A 24,784-nucleotide genomic window follows, 5' to 3' on the forward strand; every position below is an offset into this window, starting at 1 on the left:
TAACTATTCACTTTTACTTTGAGTACTATTTACTTGAGCTACTTTTTACTTGTACTTAAGTTTTTTTATGCAAGACTTTCTTGTACTTGTGTACAATTTCAGTCAAGTAACAGTACTTCTACTTGAGTAGGATATACAGTATTAGTACTCAACAACTCAAGTTGCATCCACTGTTTGTTGTAAGTAAACATAATTTCATTTATTTCATAAACCTTTATGCCACAAAAACAAAAACCATTTATGCTGAAAAGGTTTTGGTCTGATAATCTTGTGATAAAGGAGGTGGTTGTGGTTGAGCCTTTGTTGTTGCTCTCACACTCACTCAGTTTTCTCTGTTAATTATAAGAGAAAGAAGGGCTTTTCTAAACCTCTTAACCCTGAGGGATACATGGGCAAGCTTCGGTTGTATGTGTGTGTGTGCTGTGAGGTAATTCTGAGTGCATGTGTTGAGTTAATGGGCTCATGGCCACAATCTCCTGCACTTGGGTAATTTTCTAATCCTTATGAATGGGCTTCATTGTTACAAAAGCAGATCTCCTTGAAGGAACAAAAAGCAGATATAAAGAAAAAAAAATAATAATCTCTTTTATGTCAACAGTAGCTTGGCACAGTTTGCCTCTATGTGGTGAGATCCCACATCTATTAATGTGCCTTACATTTTTGAATGGTGAACAAGCTATTTAGAGTTTACCCTTGGACTGCATAAATTATGATTCTTATTTTTTTCTTATTTTTGTGATTTAAAGTTTTTTTTATCTTCTGTTTAAACATGATCTTCACAATGTGTATATCATAAATTAGTAAATATTAGCGGTGACAAATTATAGATTTAAGATATATTATCATTTTTTTTTTTTAAATGATATCAAAAAACAATATTTCACCCAAGAATTGATTTTATTTATTTTTTCTTCAAAAAAGTTATTATTGTTATTATTTTAACCATGACTGCATATGTGGTCAAAAGTTAATAAGACATGCAGTCTAGTGCAGTTTCATGTGCAGAGAGCACAAATCTCCTCTTTGTCAGATATTGGCGGTTATCTGGATCAATGATCCTGATCATGGTATCGTGATTATTAACACTTTAAAGGCTTTTAGGAAAGTTCTATCCCGATTAATATCAATAGAGCAGGTCCAGATGTATCAAAAAATGTGTGATTAAATGCCCAATCTGGATCCTACCCTGATGTATCTCGGTTGGGTAATTAAAGACCCAACCTGACATAACTGAGTCATATTTCATAAACATCGCCGAAAGATGAGAGATAGGGAACTTTCCGATTATTCAAACTGATCCAGAATTGGTATATTGATCCGGATCCTTTGCAAAATTGAATGGAATCTCTCATGGCGTAAGGTCCATCTTTGGTTAAAATGTTGTTAAAATATGTTTTGTACTTTTGATGTAATCCTGCTAACATAGAAACAAATAAATAAACACCAGTGAAAATATTATCTCCTTGGTAGAGGGAATAAATCAGAATTATAATATAAATGGTTTTTAGTTATATAAGTATATTACTTATTACATGATAAAGGCACATATTTTATTACATATTTACGAATAATTTAAATGGTGAAATTTTACAAAATCTTACAGAATTCATGTTAAACAGGTTTTTTTTTTTTTCTGTTGTTGGTCATTTAAATATTTCACAGTTTTTCTTACTTTACCGTTAGTTTCCTACTTTAGAGTCACAGACTCACAACAATTTTTTTTTTTTTAGGTAGGCTTATGTGTGATGTGAGTCATGTGATGTTTGGATGTTATTCCTGGTCTTACATGCAGTCTGGTGTTCCCCATCATTAAAAAACGTGTGACGTGAGGGATTATTGCGGCTTCGGCAAAGAATTTGGCAGCGTGTGTAACGATGACATGACAATAGGTGAAGCTTCACCTTTTATTGAGCCACATGCCTTCAGTCCATTAGCTACGCCCTGTGAGTCACACCCTCATCTGTTTGACATGCAAATAGAAAAATAATCACAGCTCACTCTGTGCTGTCCTGCAAATGACCAATGACTTTTTCTGAGTTCAGATTAACTAATCACATGGGTTAGGTTTAGTTAATCTGAGATGATTGACTTTGATGAGGGGTTAATATTAAAGTGACATGTTGATTTATTTTCTTTACCTTTTGAATGCAAGATAACACACATTTGAAAGAATTTCATCTTATTTATTTCACAGTTTTTATCATTTCCGGTCATCTCCCACCTGGTGTGGGACCAAGATTGACTCATGTATTTTCAGTTCATGTTCTATCATTATTTAGTGTGTTTTTTCTGTCATTTTGTTGTTGTTTGTCTGTTCTTTTTATTATTCAGTATATTTTTCATGTATTTTGTGTGTGTTTTCGTTGGAAATTTTGTGTGTTGTTGGTATTAATTAAATTATTCTCTGTCAGTGTATGTTTCTCTGTTATTTTTGTGCATTTTGTAGTAATCTTGTGTATTTTTCTCTCATTTAGTGTGTCTTTGTTGTTATTTTTGTGTGCTGTTTGTATTATTATCCCCCGCTACAAAGTGGAAGGGGGATATAGGTTTGGGCTCCGTCCGAGTTATTGCCCTTTTTCCGTTTTTATTTACTCTGGGTAAGTTTGTGCATTTTGAACCTACCACTGTTGCCGTAGTAGTCGGAAGTCGCCATCTTGAAAGCCCATGACCTACTGGTCTCTACTAACTAAGTTCTTGTATTTTCGGCTTGAAAAAACATATGTTTATGAGTATGTTTAAGTTTACTGTTTGATAACATTTTTAGGACTGTGTTTGTGAAAGTTAAGCATAAACGGTGTGTTATATAAATCACTGCCGATTGCTGTAAATGTTAGCATGAGCATATACATGGGTTTTCCCATAGACGTTAGCATCAAGCTAGCAGACTTTTTGTATAGTGATATTTTTTTTTCCCCTCCACAAAGTGTGGATATAGGTTTGAGCTCCGTCCGTCTGGGTTAAAGTGGACAGCTTTTCTCAGAAACTGTTTAAGATAGGATAATTGAATTTGGTTTGTGGCTTCAGGGTATCAATACCTTGATGGAGTTCGAAAATGAGAAGCACGCAATTATTTTTTCCGGAGTTATTGCCCTTGTTCCGTTTTTTTTTTTTTTTTTTGGGGGGGAGGGGTTGATGACTATATCTTCTTGTTTAAATTATTATCTCTATGGGTGTGTTTTTGGTCTCATTTTGTGTATTCTGATGTTGTTTGTCTGTTCTTTTTATTGTTCAATATTATATATCATCTTATTTTGTGTGTTTTTGTGGTCGTTTTGTGAGTTGCTGGTAATATTTAGTAAGATTATCATTTTTAACTAATGATAAACATTATAAACATATATATAATGCTTTAATTTGTTATTTTCCTCTTTCTCTCTGTAGTGCCATTGCGTACCCCTAGGGGTACACGTACCCCCATTTGAGAAACTCTGATTTTGTGGATTGTTGTGTTCTGTACGATGACTAATAGTGAATCTTATCATGTGGATAAAAGCTCCAATGTGAGACTTTAATATAAGTTCTGTTCTGCTGTGGATATTGAAGAAGCGTTAACTCATACAGTTACTAAAACTCCCTGATATGATGTTACATATCAGTGCAGCATCATTTCCACACTTGAGAGTAGACTGTAACAGTAGACGTGGAGACCCCAAAACAATTTTCTTTAAGTTACTGCATCCTCATCTCGGAATGTGAGACTCAAGCTGACATCAGAGGAAGTTCGCAGCCTTTCTTTTGGAATGCGGGGCTTAACAGCCCATAAGGTACATGTCTACACTGCCTCACATAAATAACAGGCACTCGACCTTGGCAGCACAGAACACTCAAACACTAACGCACATGTTTCAGTGTCACAACTCAAGGCCCGGGGGCCAAATCCGGCCCTTTGGGGCATCCAATTTGGCTCACATGAAAAAGTAAAAATGACAGAGAAATTGTGAGTCATTGTGTATAAATTACCAACAAATTCAGCTTTATCAGCTCCTTTAAATACACAAATTCAATGAAAAGTCACAATATTTGCAGTGGCTTGCAGTTTTCCTGTGCTTATATCACATGAAAGAAGTTGTTTCTTTTATTATAATTTTTTGTATTTATTTATTTTATATATATATATATATATATATATTTTTTTTTTTTTTTTTTTTTTTTATTTATTTATTTTCACCCTTTAAAAAGTGCTACCTTAACCAATGGGTGAATTTGAAATTTAAGTGGGGAGTTATTCTTTTTACATTAACTCATACATCACCTGTTTTTTTAAATATATCATTAATTGCAGGATTTTGGAAAATGGAAGTTCTTTTAACAGTTTGAGATTAGAAATGACTTCCTTCTGTGATGGAAAAAAAAATAAGGAAGTCATTTCTAATGTCAAACTGTTAAAGGAACTTTCATTTTCTAAAATCCTGCAATTTTTCAAGATGTCTTTAAAAATTGTCACAAAATCAATACAATTTAAGTGAATTTAAATTTAAGGTCACTTATTGCCATTGTTACATTTATATTTGGAAGTACAAACTAGGGCATTTAAGATCAAACTGCTTCGTATTTGACCCAAGAACTAAATTGAGTTTGACACCTTTGCACTAAAGCATGACTTCAGTGTTGTGGTTAAAACTATTTCTTTTCATAACAATCACAGCATAGCTCAGTGCTGTGCTTTGCTATTATGATGTTTATGTTAAAAACCAGATTTAACTCACCAAAGGTTTTGAAAATGTTGTCTTGTCCTGTAAATCTTTAAATATTGCACTACAATGGTGTGGGGTTCAAAAACCACGTGTGCTGACCTGCTTTGGCTGTAGTGAGGATAACCTTACACTGTCCCTTTTCCTATTTCCGTTCATCTGGAAGTTTTACCGTGATCCATCCTTGTACTCGCACATGAGCGGGTAATTTTTTCTTTAAAAAAACCTAAAAAAAACACAAGATGTGCAGAGAAGTGGTTGGAAATAAAGAGAAGTGAAACATTTTTCATCCCCAAAAAAAGGAACAGAGGGTCTGACGACAGCTTTTCTCCTCTGGGTTTCTGGTCTGTGACCTCCTCCTACACAACAGGCAGGAGTTAAGGCCGTGGTTATTTCCTGTGTGAGTGACAGACACTGAAATGGGTCAGTGTGTATAAGAGGCTCTTCTTACATTTACGAAATTGGGCGTGAGGGAATCTAAAAATCAAAAAATAAACAGCTACCTGTAAACATACAAAAACATTTTAAAGAATATCATTTTGTAAATAAGTGGAAAGAAATAGTATTTAGTGCAGTAGCTCCCAACCTTTTTTTGGATGGTTACCCCATTTTGATATCAAGAATTTCTTGCAACGCCAAAGACATTTATTTCTAGAATAAGCTTTTGATCATTTTTTAGCTTCAATTTTTTTTTTTACTGCATTTTAGTTGAACTAGATTTAGATTTTTTTTAAAAAATTAAATATAGGAACAACTGTTATTTACGATTGTGTGTTGTTTTCATTTTTTTTTTTTTTTTTTTAAAAAAAAGAATACCTTCAAAATTTCAAAAACCTATTTTAATTTTTCTGAAAATTCAGACAACCCAGGCTACCCCACACAGGGTTCTAACCCCGAGGTTGAAAAACACTGATTTACTGATTTAGTGGCTACTGAATAGATTGATTTCTATAGTTTTTATCATGTAGACTGACACTTTATTTGATGATGATTTGAGAAACACCGGCGTATTATATTGAAATTTACTTTTTTTAATATAGAAATTTCTGTTGAGATTTATATATTCATTTTCATCATCATCTATTTTTGTATTCGTTCGTTTGAATAAAAAAAGAAGAAAAAAAATCTAACAAGGTTGGCTGAATGCTTGTTTGTTTCAAGCTTTGTTTTGGAGATTTGAGGGTTCAGACTAATCTGGGCTTTTCCCAAGACTCTGTTCAACACAGGTCAGTCAGATACCCCGACACGACTACAATGACCAGCTTTACTATAGTCAGAGGTTGTTTAAGCTACAGGGCAGAGGATGGGTCATTTGTTTTGTTTTTTTGATAAAATCTAATCAGGCATCAGGATCAGGCAGCAGTTACTAATAAGAAGGAAGCCACCCTTATTAGTACATGTCACTTCTTGCTTCAGTGACTTAGCAACACATCAACATATTTGACAATTGCTCTCCCTGGGAAACTATTGCAGTGCTACAGCTCAGACTCTTTAATTACGTGCATGATTAGCGAGAGAAAAAGCCAACTGTTTGGAAACGATATAGATCGACTCGGCTTGTTTTGTAACTGGAGATGGAAGCTGGCATGAAAACAGCTTTGCTGCGTACGTCTGTGCCAGTAAAGTCAGATCTGAACCATGACCGCTATGCATAGACAATGTATGAGCTGTCAACCATCTATGAACTCTGCACCTTCCAGAAACTGTCTGAATGACCAGCTGTTTGGGAGTTTTTATTTTTGCTTGTGTAACGAACAGAGGTGGCAAACGTACTTGTTTTCAGTACTCAAGTAAAAATATAGATACTTCAATTAAAAAATTACTCTGGTAAAAGTCAAAGTATTGAAGTTGCTCCCTTACTTGAGTAAAAGTAAAAAAGTTCATGCCACTAAATGTACTGAAGTAAAAAAATAAAACAAATGTCCCTTCAATAATAAGCCAGGGTTTTTAATCCAGCTAATTCCATATTTTTTATTTTTTTTATGAACTTGTAGAATACTGGTACATAGAAACAAGTTAAATATGTTACCTTTGAACACTTGGAGGATTTAGCACTCATAATAAATACAGTTTGTAAATAAAATGTATCAAGAGAAAATCAAGTGCAAATGCGCAGAAGAACCCAGAGCAGCTTTGAGTTTAACATTTTTAAGAACTTGTAGAAAACTGGTACATGGAAATAAATTGAATCTGTTATCCTTTATGAAGAGTCTCGAATGCCATAAACTAATTTTTTTTGGCTTGCAAAGAATCCACCACATCTGCCATGAGTCGGACTTAACGCCAACAACTTTGAAAAGTTCCTTTAAACATGGCCATGGGCGGCGGTCCACTTCTTGGTTCTCACTGTTGTCTGTGGTCTGAGTCTCGTCTTCGCCCACTAGCACTAGCTTCACCTCCATGTTAGCACGTTGACTAGCACTAGCTTCACCTCCATGTTAGCATGTTAACTGGCACTAGCTTCACCTCCATGTTAGCACGTTGACTAGCACTAGCTTCTCCTCCAGCTTCGCGGTGGGTGATTTGTGTTTTTTGACATTGTACCATCATCTCCGAATGTCTTAAAAGTAATGAACAAATGTTTAAAAATGTAATGCTGTGTTCACACCGGACGCCGCACGAATATTCGAGACATGGGCACCGTGCGAATGCTTCCGCAGGATCGAAAAATGTTTTCCCCATATTTGCTTCTCTTTACCTTTTGTGGAAGCTGTAGTGCCATCAAAACGCTCAATGCCGGCGATCCTGGCTTCACCAGGTTAACCAGCAACTTGGTGAGTTTCACTGTTTTCTTCAGGAGCTGCGCCAAATTCTTCCTGGTCTGGTCCCAGTGTAGAAAACTCTCTGTGTCATAGATCCCCGGTGGTCACACACCGCCACGATTATTTTCTCCTTCATGGGTGAAAAGACCAGTTTCCCCGTTGACATCCTGACGTTATTGACAACAAGGACTCTGATTGACTTTTTGGAGTTCAATATTTTCGACTCAAGCGAATGAAGAATGTCATGGAAAAACGGGAGCACGTATGCCGCAGCCAACGCTCTTGCCATGCGAATCAAACCACGCTGCCCAACAGGAGAAGTATTCTCCTCTTACCGCATCTTCCCATTGACTTGGGATGTAATCTGGCCATACAAACATTTTGCGCTACATCCAGTGTGAATGTAGCATTAGGAGTAAAAAGTTCCGATGTTTGTTTAAAACAGTAAAGAGTAAAAGTAAACAGTCACCAAAATGATAAATACTCAAGTAAAGTAGAGATACCAGAACAAACTACTTAAAGCTGATTCCAGAGTTTCTCAACAGCTCCACTTCCTCCCGCTGCCTCTGCAATCTACCAGAAGCCACACCTTTACTTTTCTGCACGCGTATCTCGAAACATAACAACGTTGCATTGGCCGCATTGATATACAGTAGGTCTATGGGTCAGGTAAGAGCCTTGTTTCCGTGCACAGTTCTGCATTCACTTTGATTGACAGTCTCAAAAACAGGAAGTCGAAGGCTATCGGCTGGGTGCACTCGGCGATCATTTCCATTTGTATAGGGGTCTATAGGACGAAGGAGGGACTTATATACATTAATGTATATGAATGACCACCGGCAATAGACCATAGTAAAAGACTAGTTAGGTGTGTTTTCACATTTCAAAAGAATCATACATTAACATAGATTTCTCAGAAACTCTGGATATCAGCTTTAAGTAGTAAATACAGTAACAAAGTATTTGTACTTTGGTACTTGTCACCTCTGGTAACTAAAGACCTCAGCTGACACTTTTTTGATTAAAGGAAGGGCGTTGATTTGGTGCCAGTGTGTGCTGGTCATTCTTATCACAGTTGTTTAGTATCTCTATCTATCTGTGCTGAACTGCTGATGATTGTTGTTCAGAAGGTTCATCTGAATCACCCTTTGCCCTCTTTATCTGGGGGAGAAGAAGAGCGTAGATTTGATTACACAGGTAAGTGAGTCATCTGCAAGACGAGGGAACTTGATCCCGCTGGTATTTTTCACAATGGATCGCTTGTACGGAGTGGGTCTTCTTCACTCGTGCTTCCACTCAGACGTCTTTTAATACTGCTTTGTTTATAGCTGCCAACTGGCCAGGTGCTGAACTCAAACGTCACCTCCCCGAGCTGGCACAGACTGCTATTCCTGATCTCTGATTCATTTGATCGGCTTGGCTGCCGGTCAAGAAGCTTTATTGATGATTAGACTTACTGTAGACATACAACATTTGGGCCTCACGGGGAAATGGTCATCTCAGGACTGGATGTAACTTTCTAGAGATAATGTTGAAATCATAGTTTTCTTATAGTCTTTGGCAGCATGGAAAAGAATTGTGTATGTGTGTGTGTGTACAGCAGAGGTTATGACACATGATATGATTTATCCTGCTTCTTTGTTGTTGTTTGACAAAGCACAAGAAAATGCATCATCATTACTAATTGGATAAAATATATTATTATAGTGTAAAATCATATTTAATAGTACTTGAAATCCGTTGAATTGTTATAATTATACAGCTCACATCTAAAAGGTACGGAGGCATAGAGCTGCCACAGGGGAATATAATTTGCTATTGTTGTACAAAAAAAAGTAGTAGAATTTTTTTTTTTTTTTGTCTGTTTGATTATAATGAATTCTAGTTTTATGTGTCTATGTTGTAGTTTTTCAGATGAGATTTATTCAGAGGTGAAAGTAATGGATTACAAGTTCTCACATTACTGTAGTTGAGTTGCTTTTATACTTTTTTGAGTTTATTTCTAAATCGGTAATTTTCTCTTGCACTTAAGTATGTTTTAAAAGAAGTAATTTGTTACATTTCTACACCCAACCGTTACTGAGTAAATTATAGTTTTCTTGTTTTAAAATGATTAACTGACATTGTGAAGCTACAAAAAAGGAAATGACCAGACATAATTATACAGCTCACATCTAAAAGGTACGGAGGCATAGAGCTGCCACAATATGCACAATATAATTATATTGTACAAACATGATATTGTGTTGTACAAACAATATGGTATATTGTACGAACAATATTGCATATTGTACGAACAATATTGCATATTGTACGAACAATGTAGTATATTCTACAAACATTAATTTATTGTACAAACATATTATATTGTACAAACAATGTAATTATGTTTTTTTATTTTATAATTATATTATCACAATATAGTGATCCAAAATATATTTTCCATTGTGGCAGCACTACGCTTCCGTAAAAAAGGAAAAAACACAGTTTCATATAGTAGTATGTACATATATATTCTTTTATATATACTTTTTACATTATATTTTCCATTTGTCTTTCTATATAGGCTTTGATATTGTATTGTTTATTTTATCTCCTTCATTGCACTATTTTTCAGGTGTCTTGGGTCTTCTGTGTGTTGCCTTCTGTTGTCTTGCACTTTATCTGAGCTGTAATAACAGTAAGTTTCTCCACTGCTGGATAAATAAAGCTACTCTACTCTCCTGTTGGATTTAACAAAATACCACTATATGAAAATGTCATAAAGGAATAAAAAATAAAGGCAAACACCCTTAATTAGGATTGACTAAATTGTCATGTTAACAGTAATAAAGCGCTTTTTCATTCAAAGAAAACGTAAAAACACAAACCAAAGTCATTCAAAGTTGCTCAACGGGTCATATTCAGTGCGCGCAGCGTCTGATTGACAGCTGGTGGGATGATGTCATCGTCCTCGCATGCCTTTGATGTGGGGCGGGGAAATGGGCGGGGCGTGCAGCTCGAGCCGCTCTGCTGTAAAAACTCAGGTGCGTTTAAACTTTCTTTGACAACAAGCCGGGCCAGTTTGTAGAGGACGGGACGGGACGTGACGGAGAGTCCCTAGAAAAGCACCGGGTCTTCACTTTAAATGTCCCATAACGTTCACTCAGGGACGGCTGCACTATTAGAGGAGTGGGAGCTCAGTGTGGGAACAACATGCACTGGGAACAGCTTCTCCGTGTGCCCAATGGAAAGGTGAGCGACTGCGTTTAATGCGCGTTTTCTTGAATGAAGTAGAAATAAGATATTATTTGATTGAAATCGACCTGGAATTTCATGACAAGTGATTTTAAGGACTAGTTTCTCCCGGATGTGTTGCGGTGTGTTTGTTGACAGTTTGTCATCTATTAGTCATGCTGCTGGTGCTGCTGCTCACACTAATACAGGTGATCCCAAACTCTGGTGGTTTGGTTTGTGCGATGAATGTAAAAAAAAAAAAACATTGTGTCTCAAATTCCTCTTTTGTTCTCGTGTATGTGTCCAATGAGCTGTAAAGAAGTGGCTGATAATCCCTCCTAAATAATGGCTTTGTGCAGTGGAGTTGATTCCCTGAGGGTTCCCAAAGGAGGTGATTCACATCTGTTGGGTGTGATTGTAGTTTTACTGGTTGGATTGTTGTATTTATCTTTTATATAAGAACGGGAATGAGAACTTGATCATTGGCGGTGTTAGTGTCAGGTTTATAACACTGTCATTTGCTATTGTTGTACAAAAAAAGTAGTAGAACTTTTTTTTTTTTTTTTGTCTGTTTGATTATAATGAATTCTAGTTTTATGTGTCTATGTTGTAGTTTTTCAGATGAGATTTATTCAGAGGTGAAAGTAATGGATTACAAGTTCTCACATTACTGTAGTTGAGTTGCTTTTATACTTTTTTGAGTTTATTTCTTAATCGGTCATTTTCTCTTGCACTTAAGTATGTTTTAAAAGAAGTAATTTGTTACATTACATTGTTACATTTGTTACCCAACCGTTACTGAGTAAATTATAGTTTTCTTGTTTTAAAATGATTAACTGACATTGTGAAGCTACAAAAAAGGAAATGACCAGACAACTATCAAATGCATCACGTCATAGCCGACCAATCAGATTAAACGTAGTTATATTCTCAGTTTTATAATGTATTTATTTTTAATTAAATTCATTGGTGTTATTTTATTTTAAAAATAATTGTACTTTTTGACAAACCTTTTATTTTATACAGATGCCTTTGTGGAAAACAAATGACGTTCCAACTGTGCAAGATTTGGTCTCTTCCTTTATAACTTTATACATGAGATGTTTACTGTATGCAAGGGAACCATGACAAGATTTATTACCATAAATAAATGTGGGGGGTGAAAATAACTTGTAACTTTTACTTTGAGTACTATTTAATTGAGCTACTTTTGACTTTTATGTCTGACTTACTTGTACTTGAGTAGGATATTTCAGTACTCTTTACACCTGGGGATTTATTCTATAGAAAATATACAAAAATATGGAGTTTCCTTTCCTTTTTTTCAGAAATAAAATGCCCGTAAGTTGCCCTAAAACGAGTACATTTCCCCATTACAAGGCAATCGGCTGCTGAAATGCAGAACTTCTTTTTAACGTCTTAGCAAAATTAAATTTAGCTCACACTTGTTTTCTTTCCTCTCTCTCTCCCTCCTTCCTTCTTTCATTAAGTCCTTAATTTTTTCCTTTGTCTCAGATTGACCGTTTGGATGTGAGTGGGCTCCCCCAAACCCCCCTGGCTGTTTCATGTGGGGCTGACGGTTCATACCCCGGATCCGATGATGGCACCCCAGACCCTCAGCGCACCAAACAGGTTATCGCTCAGCTGCAGCAGAAGATCATCAGACTCACGGAACAGATCAGGATCGAGCAGGCCGCCAGCGATGACAACGTGGCAGAATACCTCAAACTGGCCAACAACGCCGACAAACAACAAAGCACACGCATCAAACAGGTGCATTAATCTTTGTGGGTGATGTGGGTTTCCTCAAATTCAGTGAATTATATTTTGTTTGTTTGTTAGCAGGATGACATCAAAAGCACTTAACAGACACTTTTAACCAAAGATACACCTTATGTCATGGAAGATTCCATTAGATCAATATGATCAATTTACTGATTTTGGATCAGTCTTAAAAATAAAAATCCCTATCTCTCAGCATTGGTGAAAGTTGATATTTCAATTTGAAATTGAGCAATGTTTATTAAATTTGATTCCTCCGTTGCCCCAATGAGTTTCATCTGGATCGGATCCAGATTGCGCAGTTTACCGTAATTTCAAAAATGAATGGGGATGCCCAACATACATTTGGACCTACTATATTGTTATTAAAGCGAGGGTAGGCGATTTTCTCCAGATACACTTTTAAGTTTTTGGTTGAAATTGTCTTTATCTCCTGACAGAAATTAAGATCTTATGTGCTCTGAAAAAGGAACAAAGAAAACCCATCAACTGTAGCAGCTGTAAACCTGTAATGACTTCGACCAATGCTCGTTCTCGATCCCTCGCATGCACGAGCTCACACTGAAAGCGCGTCACCTCTGACTGGGTTAAAACAGAGTTTTTGGTCACGTTTTTTAACATATATAATGGTAAAATTTATTGTTTACTTACTGCTGAATGAGACAATGACGTTTCTACACAATACAAGCGAAGAGCTGAGCTCCTCTTCTGCAGCAGCTGTGCGCATGCATGTGAGTGAGACGGAGCACAGAGGGGAGGGGCGAGGGGGGTAAAGGCGGAGCCGTCGGGGAAGCTACATTCAAAATCATGCTAGCTTTTGAAAATCGCCTACTCTACCTTTAATGGGGATATGAATTTCTTCCAAGCCTTTAAAGTGTCAACATATAATGATCAGGATCACTGATCCATAACTATGATTATCTGACAAAGAGGATATTGGACACGTGGCAAAGGTTTTGACTAAGATTAATAAGTATTACCATTAAAACTTGTTTGTTGTCCCTCAAGCAGAGAATCCCAAACCTTTTGAGGTTGTGACCCCATTTTAATAACACAGATGTCCGGCGACCCCAAAAACATTTTTTTTCTAGAATTTGTTTTTGATCATGTTTAATAATGTGTGTTACAAATACAGAGTAGCCAGGATTAGTGCACAAAGTGACAAGTGTGCCACCTCAAATATTTTTATACTGCATTTTATTTGAAATAGATTCATTTTTCAGAAAGTTTACGTATAGGATGCAGTTATTTGATATTTATTGCGTGTAATGTGTATATGAAAAACAATATGAATTCAAAACATTTTAATCCGATTTTATCTACATTTTTTAAATTCTTTTTATCAATTATTAGACATTTCAGGCAACCCCATTTTAATTTCAGACAACCCTACATGAACCCCAAGGTTGAAAAACACTGCCTTAGAGTTTGTCAAAGTTGACAGTGGTTGTTTAGATGTATCATTAAATATTTACAGTTGGTAGTAATCATTACAATCAGCTAAAATCTGCTTTTGTTTTTTCAGGTTTTTGAGAAAAAGAACCAAAAGTCTGCTCAGAGCATCCAGCAGCTGCAGAGAAAGCTGGAGCATTATCGGCGGAAGCTTCGGGAGGCGGAGCACAACGGCATCCCTCGCCAGCCCAAGGACGTTTTGCGGGACATGCAGCAGGGCCTGAAGGACGTAGGGGCCAAAGTAACGGGTTTCAGTGAGGGCGTGGTGGACAGCGTGAAAGGGGGCCTCTCCAGCTTCTCCCACGCCACTCACTCGGCCGCCGGCGCCGTAGTTTCCAAACCTCGCGAGATCGCCTCCCTCATCCGACACAAATTCGGCAGCGCCGACAACATCCCGTCTCTCAAAGACTCCCTGGATGACCCTTCGGTGGAGGAAGGGGTGACGGGTGCTGGGGGGCGATCCCTGGGCGGCACCGGCCATCACTTCCAGTCCAGCCCCAGATTTGGAAGCGAGGACGACTGTTCCAGTGCGACGTCTGGTTCTGCCGGGGCCAACAGTACCACGGGGGCCCCCGGGGGTCCCCCCAGTTCCAGGGGCAACACACTGGAAAGGAGCCAGAGCTCCAGCTTCGACATGCTGCAGCAGGAGATGCAGGAGTTGAGGGAGGGCCAGGCCAGGCTGGAAGAGAGTCTGGAAAGCTTGAAGAGCCACTATCAGAAGGATTTCACCGTTGTTATGCAAGCTCTGCAGGAGGAGCGCTACAGGTGATTAGACTCAGAGAAAAGCTGCTTCTTTGTGCAACAACACATTCCAACTATGTTCCAATACAACTGCAGAAATCCCCTCGCACACAGAGATTCCTTAATGTGAACGTCAGTGATGTCATGATGAGGCATTTAAAGATGAAGCTTTACAAAGGGACAGACACTGGTACAGCTCAAAGGTGCTCTCTGAGTGCATAGATCATTAACGGGCTTTTTTTTATCCCTTCTCATGGATGTACTTATAGACAGAGAGCTTAAAACACACCCACAGAGTTTTCCACTGTGATCAAAAAGAGAAATAACAGTGAGTTTCAGAGGAAAAAGGAACTGAAGGGGTATTTTAATGCCTTTAACAGGCAATCAAAAAAAAACAGCAAACAAATCTGAATTTATAAAGATTTCCAGATTTTATGGATTTTTTTATATTGTTAGTAAAAGTCAAGTAAATTTGACACGTTTTATAGGAACACTGTATTTAGGAAACAATTTAATATTTTGTTTTATTGATAGATTATTAGATACGACGACGTATTAGGGCCACATTAAAATATATATATATTTAAAATCTGTGCACGATGAGATGGAAGTAATATTTCAAAAATACATTTGTAACTTTATGAGAATAAAATTGTAATATTAGGACTTTATTCTCAAAATATTAAGACTTTAATCTTAAAATGTTATGACTTCAGTCTGGCAAAATTATGACTTTATTCTGATATTATTACGACTTTCATCTCGAAACATAACAACTTTCATCTGATGAAATTATGACTTTATTCTCTTAAAATTACGACTATATTTTCGTCGTGCTCAGATTTTTTTTCGATGTGACCCTAATACACCGTCATAATTAGAGATGTTTGACATTAGCTTTTTTTTGCAAATATCATTCAACACTAAATTTCCCATAATATTAATCGATACGTCTTCACTTACTGTGAAACTGTAACAATACAGAATAAAATAACATTTCAATATTGTGCAATAAACATATATATTTATATACAGCATTTTATGACATTTATTATATAGTTTATACTTGTGGTGCAAGTCAATGATTAACGTAGCTAGCGAGTTAGCTTTAGCGTAGCAGTTAGCCGTGAGCTAGCTATATTAGCATGTAAAATGACTGAAAGAAACACATCATAAAAACTTTTTACCAAATAAAAACACTTATAGTCATTGCTTTATTACACAGAATGGCTCCGATATGACATTAAATAGCAAATATCGACCACTAAAGTTTTTAGCTATAGTTTATTTTTAACATTTTAATTTTAAACAACAAATAAAAGCAGTCCATATTCTACCAAGTAATTAACAATTACTAAAATGTCATGTTCTTGTTTTTAGATGAATTATTAATGATTATGAGTTAAGCTCCACTGAATAATGTTAATTATCCCTCCATGAGGAAATGTTTCTGTGGTGAAATAAACAGTTTCAGGTGCAGGTTGATTCTCGTTCTGTGTGCAACAGTAACTGTGACACAGATCGCTCTTCTCCTGCGTGGCACATGCCATTGGTCTGTGTCACATGGCGCTCTCTGATTGGTCAGGCCGATCAGCAGATGAGTAAACATATCCTAATCTTCTCAGGTCTTCGGTGCCATGTGGTCAGATGTCGTCAGTGTTTGGTTTCTACTAACTACTGCTCAGGTTTCTTTGTCTAAGCTTGTTATTTACATGTGCACGTGTGCGTGTGTGTGTGCAGGTGTGAGCGTCTGGAGGAGCAGCTCAACGACTTGACTGAACTTCATCAGAATGAGATCCTCAACCTCAAACAAGAGCTGGCCAGTATGGAGGAGAAAATCGCCTACCAGTCGTACGAGAGAGCCAGAGACATTCAGGTTGGACACGTTGGAAAAATTGCGAATAAACGCACAATATGGTTTCGATCCAGATGAAACTCGGTGGGGTCATTTAGGAAGTAACATAATTAAATCATCACTGAGTCAAGTTTTTTAAAGATCACCCAGATTTTTTAAATGTTGCCAATGTTGAGAGACAGGGATTTTTAAATTTTTGTAACTGATCCAGAATCAGTGTTTATATCCGGATCCTCTTCAAAATGTAATGTAATCTTCAATGGCTTCAGGCAGTTTAAATGGGGTCGCCTGAAATGTCTAGCAATTTAAAAAAAAAAAAGGTAACACTTTACTTAAAGTTCTATACATAAGGCTGATATTACGCTGTCATTAACTCTCATTGACATGAATAAGGTGTCGTAAAGTGTTACCAAAATAATATTTTTACTGATTTTAAAATTATTTTTCTTTTTCAAAATAAAACGCACAATCAAATAAAAAGCAGTGAAAAAAATATATCTGAGCTGCTACAACTTGTCACTAATCCTATATTTGTAACACAGGATAATAAACATGATCAAAAACTAATTCTAGATATAAAAAAAAAATTTATTTTGTGTTTGCCAGAAATTCCAAACAGAAGATCCAAAACAGCTTGGGAACCACTGGCGTAAAGTCTATGTTTGGGTAGAATTTAGTCAAAATCTGTTAAGTACTTTTGACGTAATCCTGCTAATAGACACATAAATAAATAAATTTATGATGGTGAAAACATTGCCTCCTTGGCGGATGTAAAAAACTACTTTTTTTTCATTTTATTTTAGAAAATCTACCCAATATTTATCTAGATTTGAGATGGATGAAACAAAGCTCCAAACACAACATGGTATCTGATTCTGGATAGCTTGGCTATTTTTTTCTGACGTGTCATTAATCTGCTATCTAAGCCAATCACATGCTTCTAAATACTCGCTGAATCATGGGAGTAACTGCCATGCCCACACAACGCTTAAAAAAAGAAAAGAAAAGTGGGAATGTCTTTGTTGCCAGGGGCTCCTCAGACTTCCTGTCTGTAGCTGCTTTAAGCTCATAACAACCGTTCAGGCTAGACGTGGTGGTGTCTACCCAGAGCGGTCCTTAACTAAAGGTATTATCTCATCATTGTTGGCTGCAACAACAGGAAGATGTTTTCCAGGATCAGCATCAGCTTTCCTTTTGCTTCTAAACATCAGCGTTCATTATTTGTGAAGCTCTCATTCCTGCATGTGTTTGATGCTGTTTCTTACCATGCCAGTAGAGGGCAGTATAGCTCTATAAAGTCCTGCTAATACAGTGGTTCCAGAACTTTTTCAGGTCGTGACCACATTTTTATATGCACATTTCAAGCGACCCCCAAGGAGCAGCCACCATTAGTACACAAAGTGACAAGATACTGCGTTTTATTCTAACTACGTTCATATTAAAGAAAGAGATTGTGTGCGGTTTATTAATTTGAGAATAATAATAATAAAAAGTTTTTTTGTTATTTTTTTTAATCAATTACTATAATTCCATGAATCCCAGGCCTAAGGTTGAAAAAAAAATAAGACTTCAGTCAAAATATAAGAAAGACTTTTTTATTTAGTTTTTATTGATCATTAAAACTTGTGTAACAATGAACTATGTTTAAACTAGATTTATTTGGTCAATTTTGAGTAAAATGGCCCTTTTCTCAAATTAAAATGGAATGCTTTACCATTAAATGTAGAAAATGTTTTTTTTATTCAATAAACAAATAGTGTAGGCTTCATAGATAAAAAAAAAAAAAAAAATCAAAGATAATTTGATAAAAAAAGAAGTAAAAGGGTTGAAATTGCCAGTTGAAAGTTTGTAAACTCTCTTATAGACATTGTCTGAAAAGTTTCATGCAATGCATTGTGGGATGTGTGAAGTTCTATGGACGGTCGCATAGAAATTCTTACTGTGAAATTCTTTTCTTTTGAATTTTTTTTTTCTTGAGCAAATTATCTTTAATTCATTGATCTATGAGGCCTCCATTATGTCTTTATCTGATTATTTATTAAAAACCCGTCTCCAGCAGCTTTAATTAAAAAAGCCCTTTTGTGATATTAATATCAAATGCTTTACTATTAAAGGTTTGTTTATATTTCCCTTTAGGAAGCATGTTATAATAAACTACTTTATACTTTAAATAAACTGAAACCGTGGCTTAAACTTTCTACACATATAGGAGTCTTTGTTTTTTCTAGTTTTTTTAAGGAAGTTTGTTCAACAGATTAAAGAGTAGTACATTATGTAGCCACGCCCATCCTTTACAAAGAAACGCATTTAAAGTCCAGTCTTTGTGCAATTCTAAGATTTAAGGCAGGGCTGTCAAACTCATTTTAGTTCAAGGGCCAAATATGGAGCAGAATTTTTAGTTTTTTCAATGGTTTAACATTAAAAATGACTCATGCAATATAAGCACTGGGAAAACTGTGAGCACCTCCAAATATTGTTGAGTTTAACTTACACCAGGGGTGTCAAACTTGTTTTAGTTCAGATGCCAAATATGGAGCATTTTATCTTAAGTGGGCCGCATGTTAAACGTTATTTAGTAATTAGTCATGTGATCATTATTGTGCTCTAGTTTGCACTTCCACGTATAAATAAATAATAAAATATGTAAGACACTGATAATACCAAAGCAATAAGTGACAGATATCCGTCCTTCAAGGATTTTTACTTTTAATTCATTTAATTTAATTTTGTGGCCCCACTTTTTATGTAATTTGAGGACATTTTTTGGAATGATTTGAAGAAAATTGCAGGATTTTAGAAAAAGTTATTTTAATAATTTGAGATTAAAAATTACTGACATCATGTGATATAAATATGGGGGAAATGTGAGCCCTGCTATTTTTGTGGAGTTTCATTGAATTTGTGTATTTTTTTGGAGATATTTACATCTGAATTAGTTGGTAATTTTACACAATAATTCATGGCTTCTCTGACTATTTTCTCTAAAGGGCCGGATTTGGCCCCCAGACCTCGAGTTTGACACGTGTGATTTGAGGCATACCTTTATTACTGAGGTTATACATTCCATACAGTAACAGACACAATAAAATATAATAAATATAATGTAATCTACATTGTGGAGTCTGGTTTTTGCATATTAATGAGAACTCTTCCTCTCCCTGTGTGTGTGTTCCACAGGAGGCGTTGGAGGCGTGTCAGACCAGGATCTCTAAGATGGAGCTGCAGCAGCAGCAGCAGCAGGTGGTCCAGTTGGAGGGTCTGGATAACGCCACGGCGCGGACCCTCCTGGGGAAGCTCATCAACGTCCTGCTGGCCCTGATGGCCGTCCTCCTGGTGTTCGTCTCCACCGTGGCCAACTGCGTGGTTCCCCTGATGAAGACGCGCTCGCGCTCCCTCTCCACGCTGCTCTTCATCCTCCTGCTGGCCTTCCTCTGGAGGAACTGGGACGCCGTGTCCGGCTATACGCACCTCGCTCTGCAGAGACCAGGATGACTACGATGGAGCCATGATGGTGGTTTTTAGCTTCGGTGATTGTCAGGTGATCCAGCTGCAGCTGAGGTCCCGAGAGGACCTGATCGATCGGACCTGATCGGACACTATCGGCGTTGGGACAGAGAAAGAATGAGGCCGAGCACTTTCAGACACACCCTGACACCAGGGAGGGGGGAGGGGTGATCCTGTTGGACAGAGACTGTTTACATTCTGCGTTGTTCCAGGAAGCAACAATAAACTGTTTTTATTTCTTGGGTTAAATCATGAGAATATTTTGTATTTTATTGTTATTTTATTCAGTACCATGTAGCATTATTATAGACTGGGCCCCAGAAAGCCTCGTCCACTCCTCATATGGAATGGGACTGACGGGCTTTTTCAGGAAAACAGCCTTTTTCTCCTCCTCACAGATCTGACGGGTCCGGGGACTTGTTCCTTTTCTTGCTGTGATGAACTTTAGTTGAGACCAAGTTCCTTTGAAGGACTGATGATGATGTGACACGTCGTGCTTCCTTAATGTTTCCAATAACAGATCACTGGAATTTTAACGAGTGAAGAAAATGAAGGAAAGTGCACAAACAGTGCATGAACGGCTGCTCGGGACGCGTTCGACGTGTTGCAACCAGGGTTGGGGTCAATTACATTTTTCAATTACAACTACACCTTCAAATATCCATGTCTGATTACAACTAAATTATGATTACGTTGATCAGCATTTTTTTTCCCAATTACAGTTCAAATTATTATTTTTCCACTAAAAGTCAATAACAATTACTGAGCCCCATACAACTTAATCTTCTTGTGTTAGCTTTCTGTTAGCGTCTCTTATGGTAGCTTTCTGTTAGCGTCTCTTATGGTGACCGCTCGGTTTATCTTTAATCAGCTGTAAAATACACTAGAAAATATTATCTATCATCTATTTTGTTTCTCATCTCTGGGTTACCTCTTTAGGCTTCCTAATCAATGAAAATATTGGTTTTATTATGTTTGGGTGTGGCCGTCTGAGTCTTTTTATTTGACAGTATAGCCCTCAATTTCAATTTATTTAAAAAATAAATAGATTAAAAAAAGATAAAATAATACTCAAAGGAACTGAAATGTAGTGGGAAAACTTGATATGAAACATATTTTAATAATTGTTAACCACTTTTATAGAATTTTCATACCAATTACAATTAATAACTAAACTAAATTCCAGTTCAGTTATGATTACAACAGCATTAGATGTTTTCAATTACATTTACAATTATAATTATGCCACGATTGTAATTATTAATTATGCAATTACAATTTTGATTGACCCCAACCCTGGTTGCAACATGTGTACAATGCTGCATGTTGCCTGTTTTTTTTTATTGTTTTAACAGCATTGACAAAGAGCCTGTGTCAGTGTTAAGTGGGAACGCCAGGATAAATGATGTCATCCTGTGCGATATTTAAAGTGATCAGGAAACGAATGAGTCCCATTGGTGCTCATCATCCAGCTCTGAACCAGTGGGACTGACTGGGAATGTAAGTCATAACCACTGCCATGTCAGTCCAAATGCACACTAACTGTTTGTCCTGTTGTACCTTAGATCAGAGGTTCTCAACTGGTGGTCTCACCCTGAGACCCACATTTGGCCACTTTGGTCATTAAAATCGCAACCAATTTTATTTTATTTTTTTTTTTTGTTCAATTCCACCAACCAAATTTAGTTTTTCAAAGAAAATCTGTTGAAAACAATCCATGTTCTGTTTGTTCTTTGGTTATTCCGTTTTAAAACCCAAATCAAAATAACAAATAATCAGTGTGCTTTTTTTTGCTTTACCGACTTAAAACCAAAACAGAAATACAGAAAAATCAAAAACCAGACAAGCAACGTTTTTCTGTTTTAAAATTTTAAATCTTGTTCTGTTTTTGTGATATTTGGATATTTACAGGGAAACAAGGACGAGAGCTTTATGTTTTAATCCCACCACACAGAGGGGACCCACAGACGGGGGCGAACAATTAGTCACATTACTGATGAACTGGTGAATTGAAACATTATTAATACACAAGTAAATCAAAACACAAAATGAAAAGCATGCACATGATATGTGATTAAAAGAAGCAGAGGTGGTGTAATGAATCTACTGGTGCTCCTTGTTTTTTGGGATCAACTTCTGTGTGTGTTGCGCTGCAGTTAGTTGCTCACGGTGTTGAAACATGCAAAAAAAAATATTTTTACTGCCCTCAAATAGTTGTTTAATTGTTTTTGCAAAAGTGTAAAATGATAGAAGTTCTAACATCTATTGTTCCTCACAGTCGATAGTCAGTCACCTGTTTATTTGGATACTATTTGGACCATTACACCACAAAACAAAACTTAAGCTTTTTATGAGCTGAGATATCCACAGACTGCATAAAAACAAGAGCAGGAAATATAAAAATAAATAATAATAATAATAATAATTAAATCCTAAACAGTCCTATTGTATGTGGAAACATGGCCCAGGACCTATGGAGGGAAACTAGGTGCCGCGGACTAATTTCACCATAAATTTCCAAATATCTCACAAACAGAACAAGATTTCGCCATTAATATTTAAATTTTAAAACACAAAAACACTGCTTATCTGGTTTTTCTTGTTTCTTTATTTCTGTTTTTTTTTTTTTTTTTCTTTTCTTTTTCTGTTTTTAGACACTATTTAGTTGTTATTTTGATTTAGTTTTAAAACGGAATATCCAAAGAACAAACAGTACACGGATTGAAAACACACGTAATCTTTTTTTAAGCATAAATCTATAGATTTTCTTCAAAATAAAAGACAAGTCCAACATGAGAGACATTAAGTATTTATTTATTTTTGACCAGCTGTCCGTGACCCACCAGTTGAGAATCGCTGCCTTACATTGTCTCTGCCCTCCCAGTGCCAAACCTTTAGGTAACCCTGGAAACGGTGGGAGAGGATGCACATGTTTTCAGAAAGGCTGTGAATGTGTTGCTGGGATGTTTCAGAACGTCTGTTTCTGATTGGTTTCTTTATCTCAGGTGAGAGAGAAAGCTTTACTCATACGTCACATCAGCTGATCATCACCTGTAGATTCTTGACTTGGCATTGAGTTTATCTCACCGAAGGAACGGCACATCCTGCGTAATTATTTGAACTGCTGCATCTGCACTTTAGGGCCGACAGGAGGCATAACAAGAACCTTTGATCCACACTTCAAAGGTCGTCAGTGATACTCAGAAGGAGATAAAAGAGTGGCTCAGGTCATAACAACAGACCTCCATGTCTGTTATAACAAATTAAGTTTATTTCTTTCTCATTATCGAGTTTATTTCTCACAAATCACTCACGGTAATGAAATGTCTACGAAGTACGGTAGGTTTATTGATGTATTTCAACTTTGCCAAATTGCAGACTGGGAGGGAGCTGACATTTGACCCTGAGGAAGTCTTGCAGTAAATGCGTACGATGACGATGATGATGTAAAGTTGTTGTGCTATAAACCACTCCAGTGCCTTCTGATGTCCTCATGTGTGGAATAAATAAATAAAGTGCATTCCTGACTAATTGACGAGCCATTGATCTTTTCTTTCAACTGTCCCATGTCATTAAATATTAAAATATATTGATCCACTCATCATATCAGCAGTTTGCAGATTCTTCTTATTATGCCTTAATGGGGTTTTTTTCCCCAGATGTATTAAATAATTCCTCTAAGTCCCATAACTTGTCTGTTGGGTTAACAAAGGAGGAATATATATATATATATAATCTAAAAACATGTATGAAAGGTTGCTAATTTTTAAATATTAATTATTTCTCATTAAAGCATTTTTTAAAATGTATTTTTACTTATTCTCAGGAGCTTTTTCTGGCACTGATTCCAAAAAACAAAACAACATTAAAGACACTCAGACCTTGGCCTAAATCACAGAGAATAAAACAACCTTTTTGATGTAAATGGAGGTTATAACTTATGGTTTTAATCACTGCTCTGGTTACATCCTGCAGATTAAAAACGTGTATTTAAGGTTACACGTTTGGTACAAATTGACTAAAATTAGTAAATGTTTGTGGGAATGTGCCTGTGATTGTATGTATCTGTATATTACCCTAAAGTTTTATTTATTATTATTATTTTTTAATCTTTTTCAAGTCCAACAAAACCTCTCTAGATTTATATCATTTCACAATATCCATTTTGATACGGGCATTGGCTGTAATATGAATAAGAACTGACAATTTGAAAATAATAATAAAATAAAGTGACAAATATTTTAAAGAAAATACTTCATTAATTAATCAATTTGGAATTTTTGACCACTAACAGGAAATACAATAATAATAATAATAATATTATAATATATAACAAAAACAATAATGACATGCTAATATAGTTTTAGTCAACGAACACATGATGTTAAGATTCTAGTCGACTAAATTGGTTTCATATATACAGTGTGGTAAAAAAGTATTTGGCAGCCACTGATTTTTAAAGAATATATTTGTAAATTCTTATAAGTTTTAGTATTCTAATAAGTATTTGGCACCTACGAACAAGCAAGAATTGTGTCTCTCACAGATCTGTTACTTCTTCTTTAAGAAATTATTCTATCCTCCACTCGTTACCTGTATTAATAGCACCTGTTTGAACTCGTTACCTGTATTAATGGCACCTGTTTGAACTCGTTACCTGTATTAATGGCACCTGTTTGAACTCATTACCTGTATTAATGGCACCTGTTTGAACTCGTTACCTGTATTAATGGCACCTGTTTGAACTCGTTACCTGTATTAATGGCACCTGTTTGAACTCG

General features: G+C 36.3%; 1 protein-coding gene across 8 annotated transcripts in view; it reads left to right on the plus strand.

The window, feature by feature from the left end:
* tmcc1a (transmembrane and coiled-coil domain family 1a) overlaps positions 1 to 21,132 on the plus strand; it is a 68,266-nt gene extending 47,134 nt beyond the window's left edge. For 7 of the 8 annotated variants that reach the window (XM_028454179.1, XM_028454184.1, XM_028454181.1 and 4 more), the window contains 4 exons: positions 12,185 to 12,442; positions 13,977 to 14,668; positions 16,385 to 16,520; positions 19,677 to 21,132. In XM_028454179.1, the coding sequence (XP_028309980.1) occupies positions 12,185 to 12,442; positions 13,977 to 14,668; positions 16,385 to 16,520; positions 19,677 to 19,991 (1,401 nt within the window). In that variant the 3' untranslated portion in view covers positions 19,992 to 21,132. Of the gene's footprint in view, positions 1 to 10,466; positions 10,688 to 12,184; positions 12,443 to 13,976; positions 14,669 to 16,384; positions 16,521 to 19,676 lie in introns of those variants that run through there. The other variant, XM_028454185.1, reaches the window with a different exon arrangement.
* Positions 21,133 to 24,784: the final 3,652 nt, after the last annotated feature.

Source organism: Gouania willdenowi, chromosome 7 (assembly GCF_900634775.1).
Source record: "Gouania willdenowi chromosome 7, fGouWil2.1, whole genome shotgun sequence".
NCBI lineage: Eukaryota > Metazoa > Chordata > Actinopteri > Blenniiformes > Gobiesocidae > Gouania > Gouania willdenowi.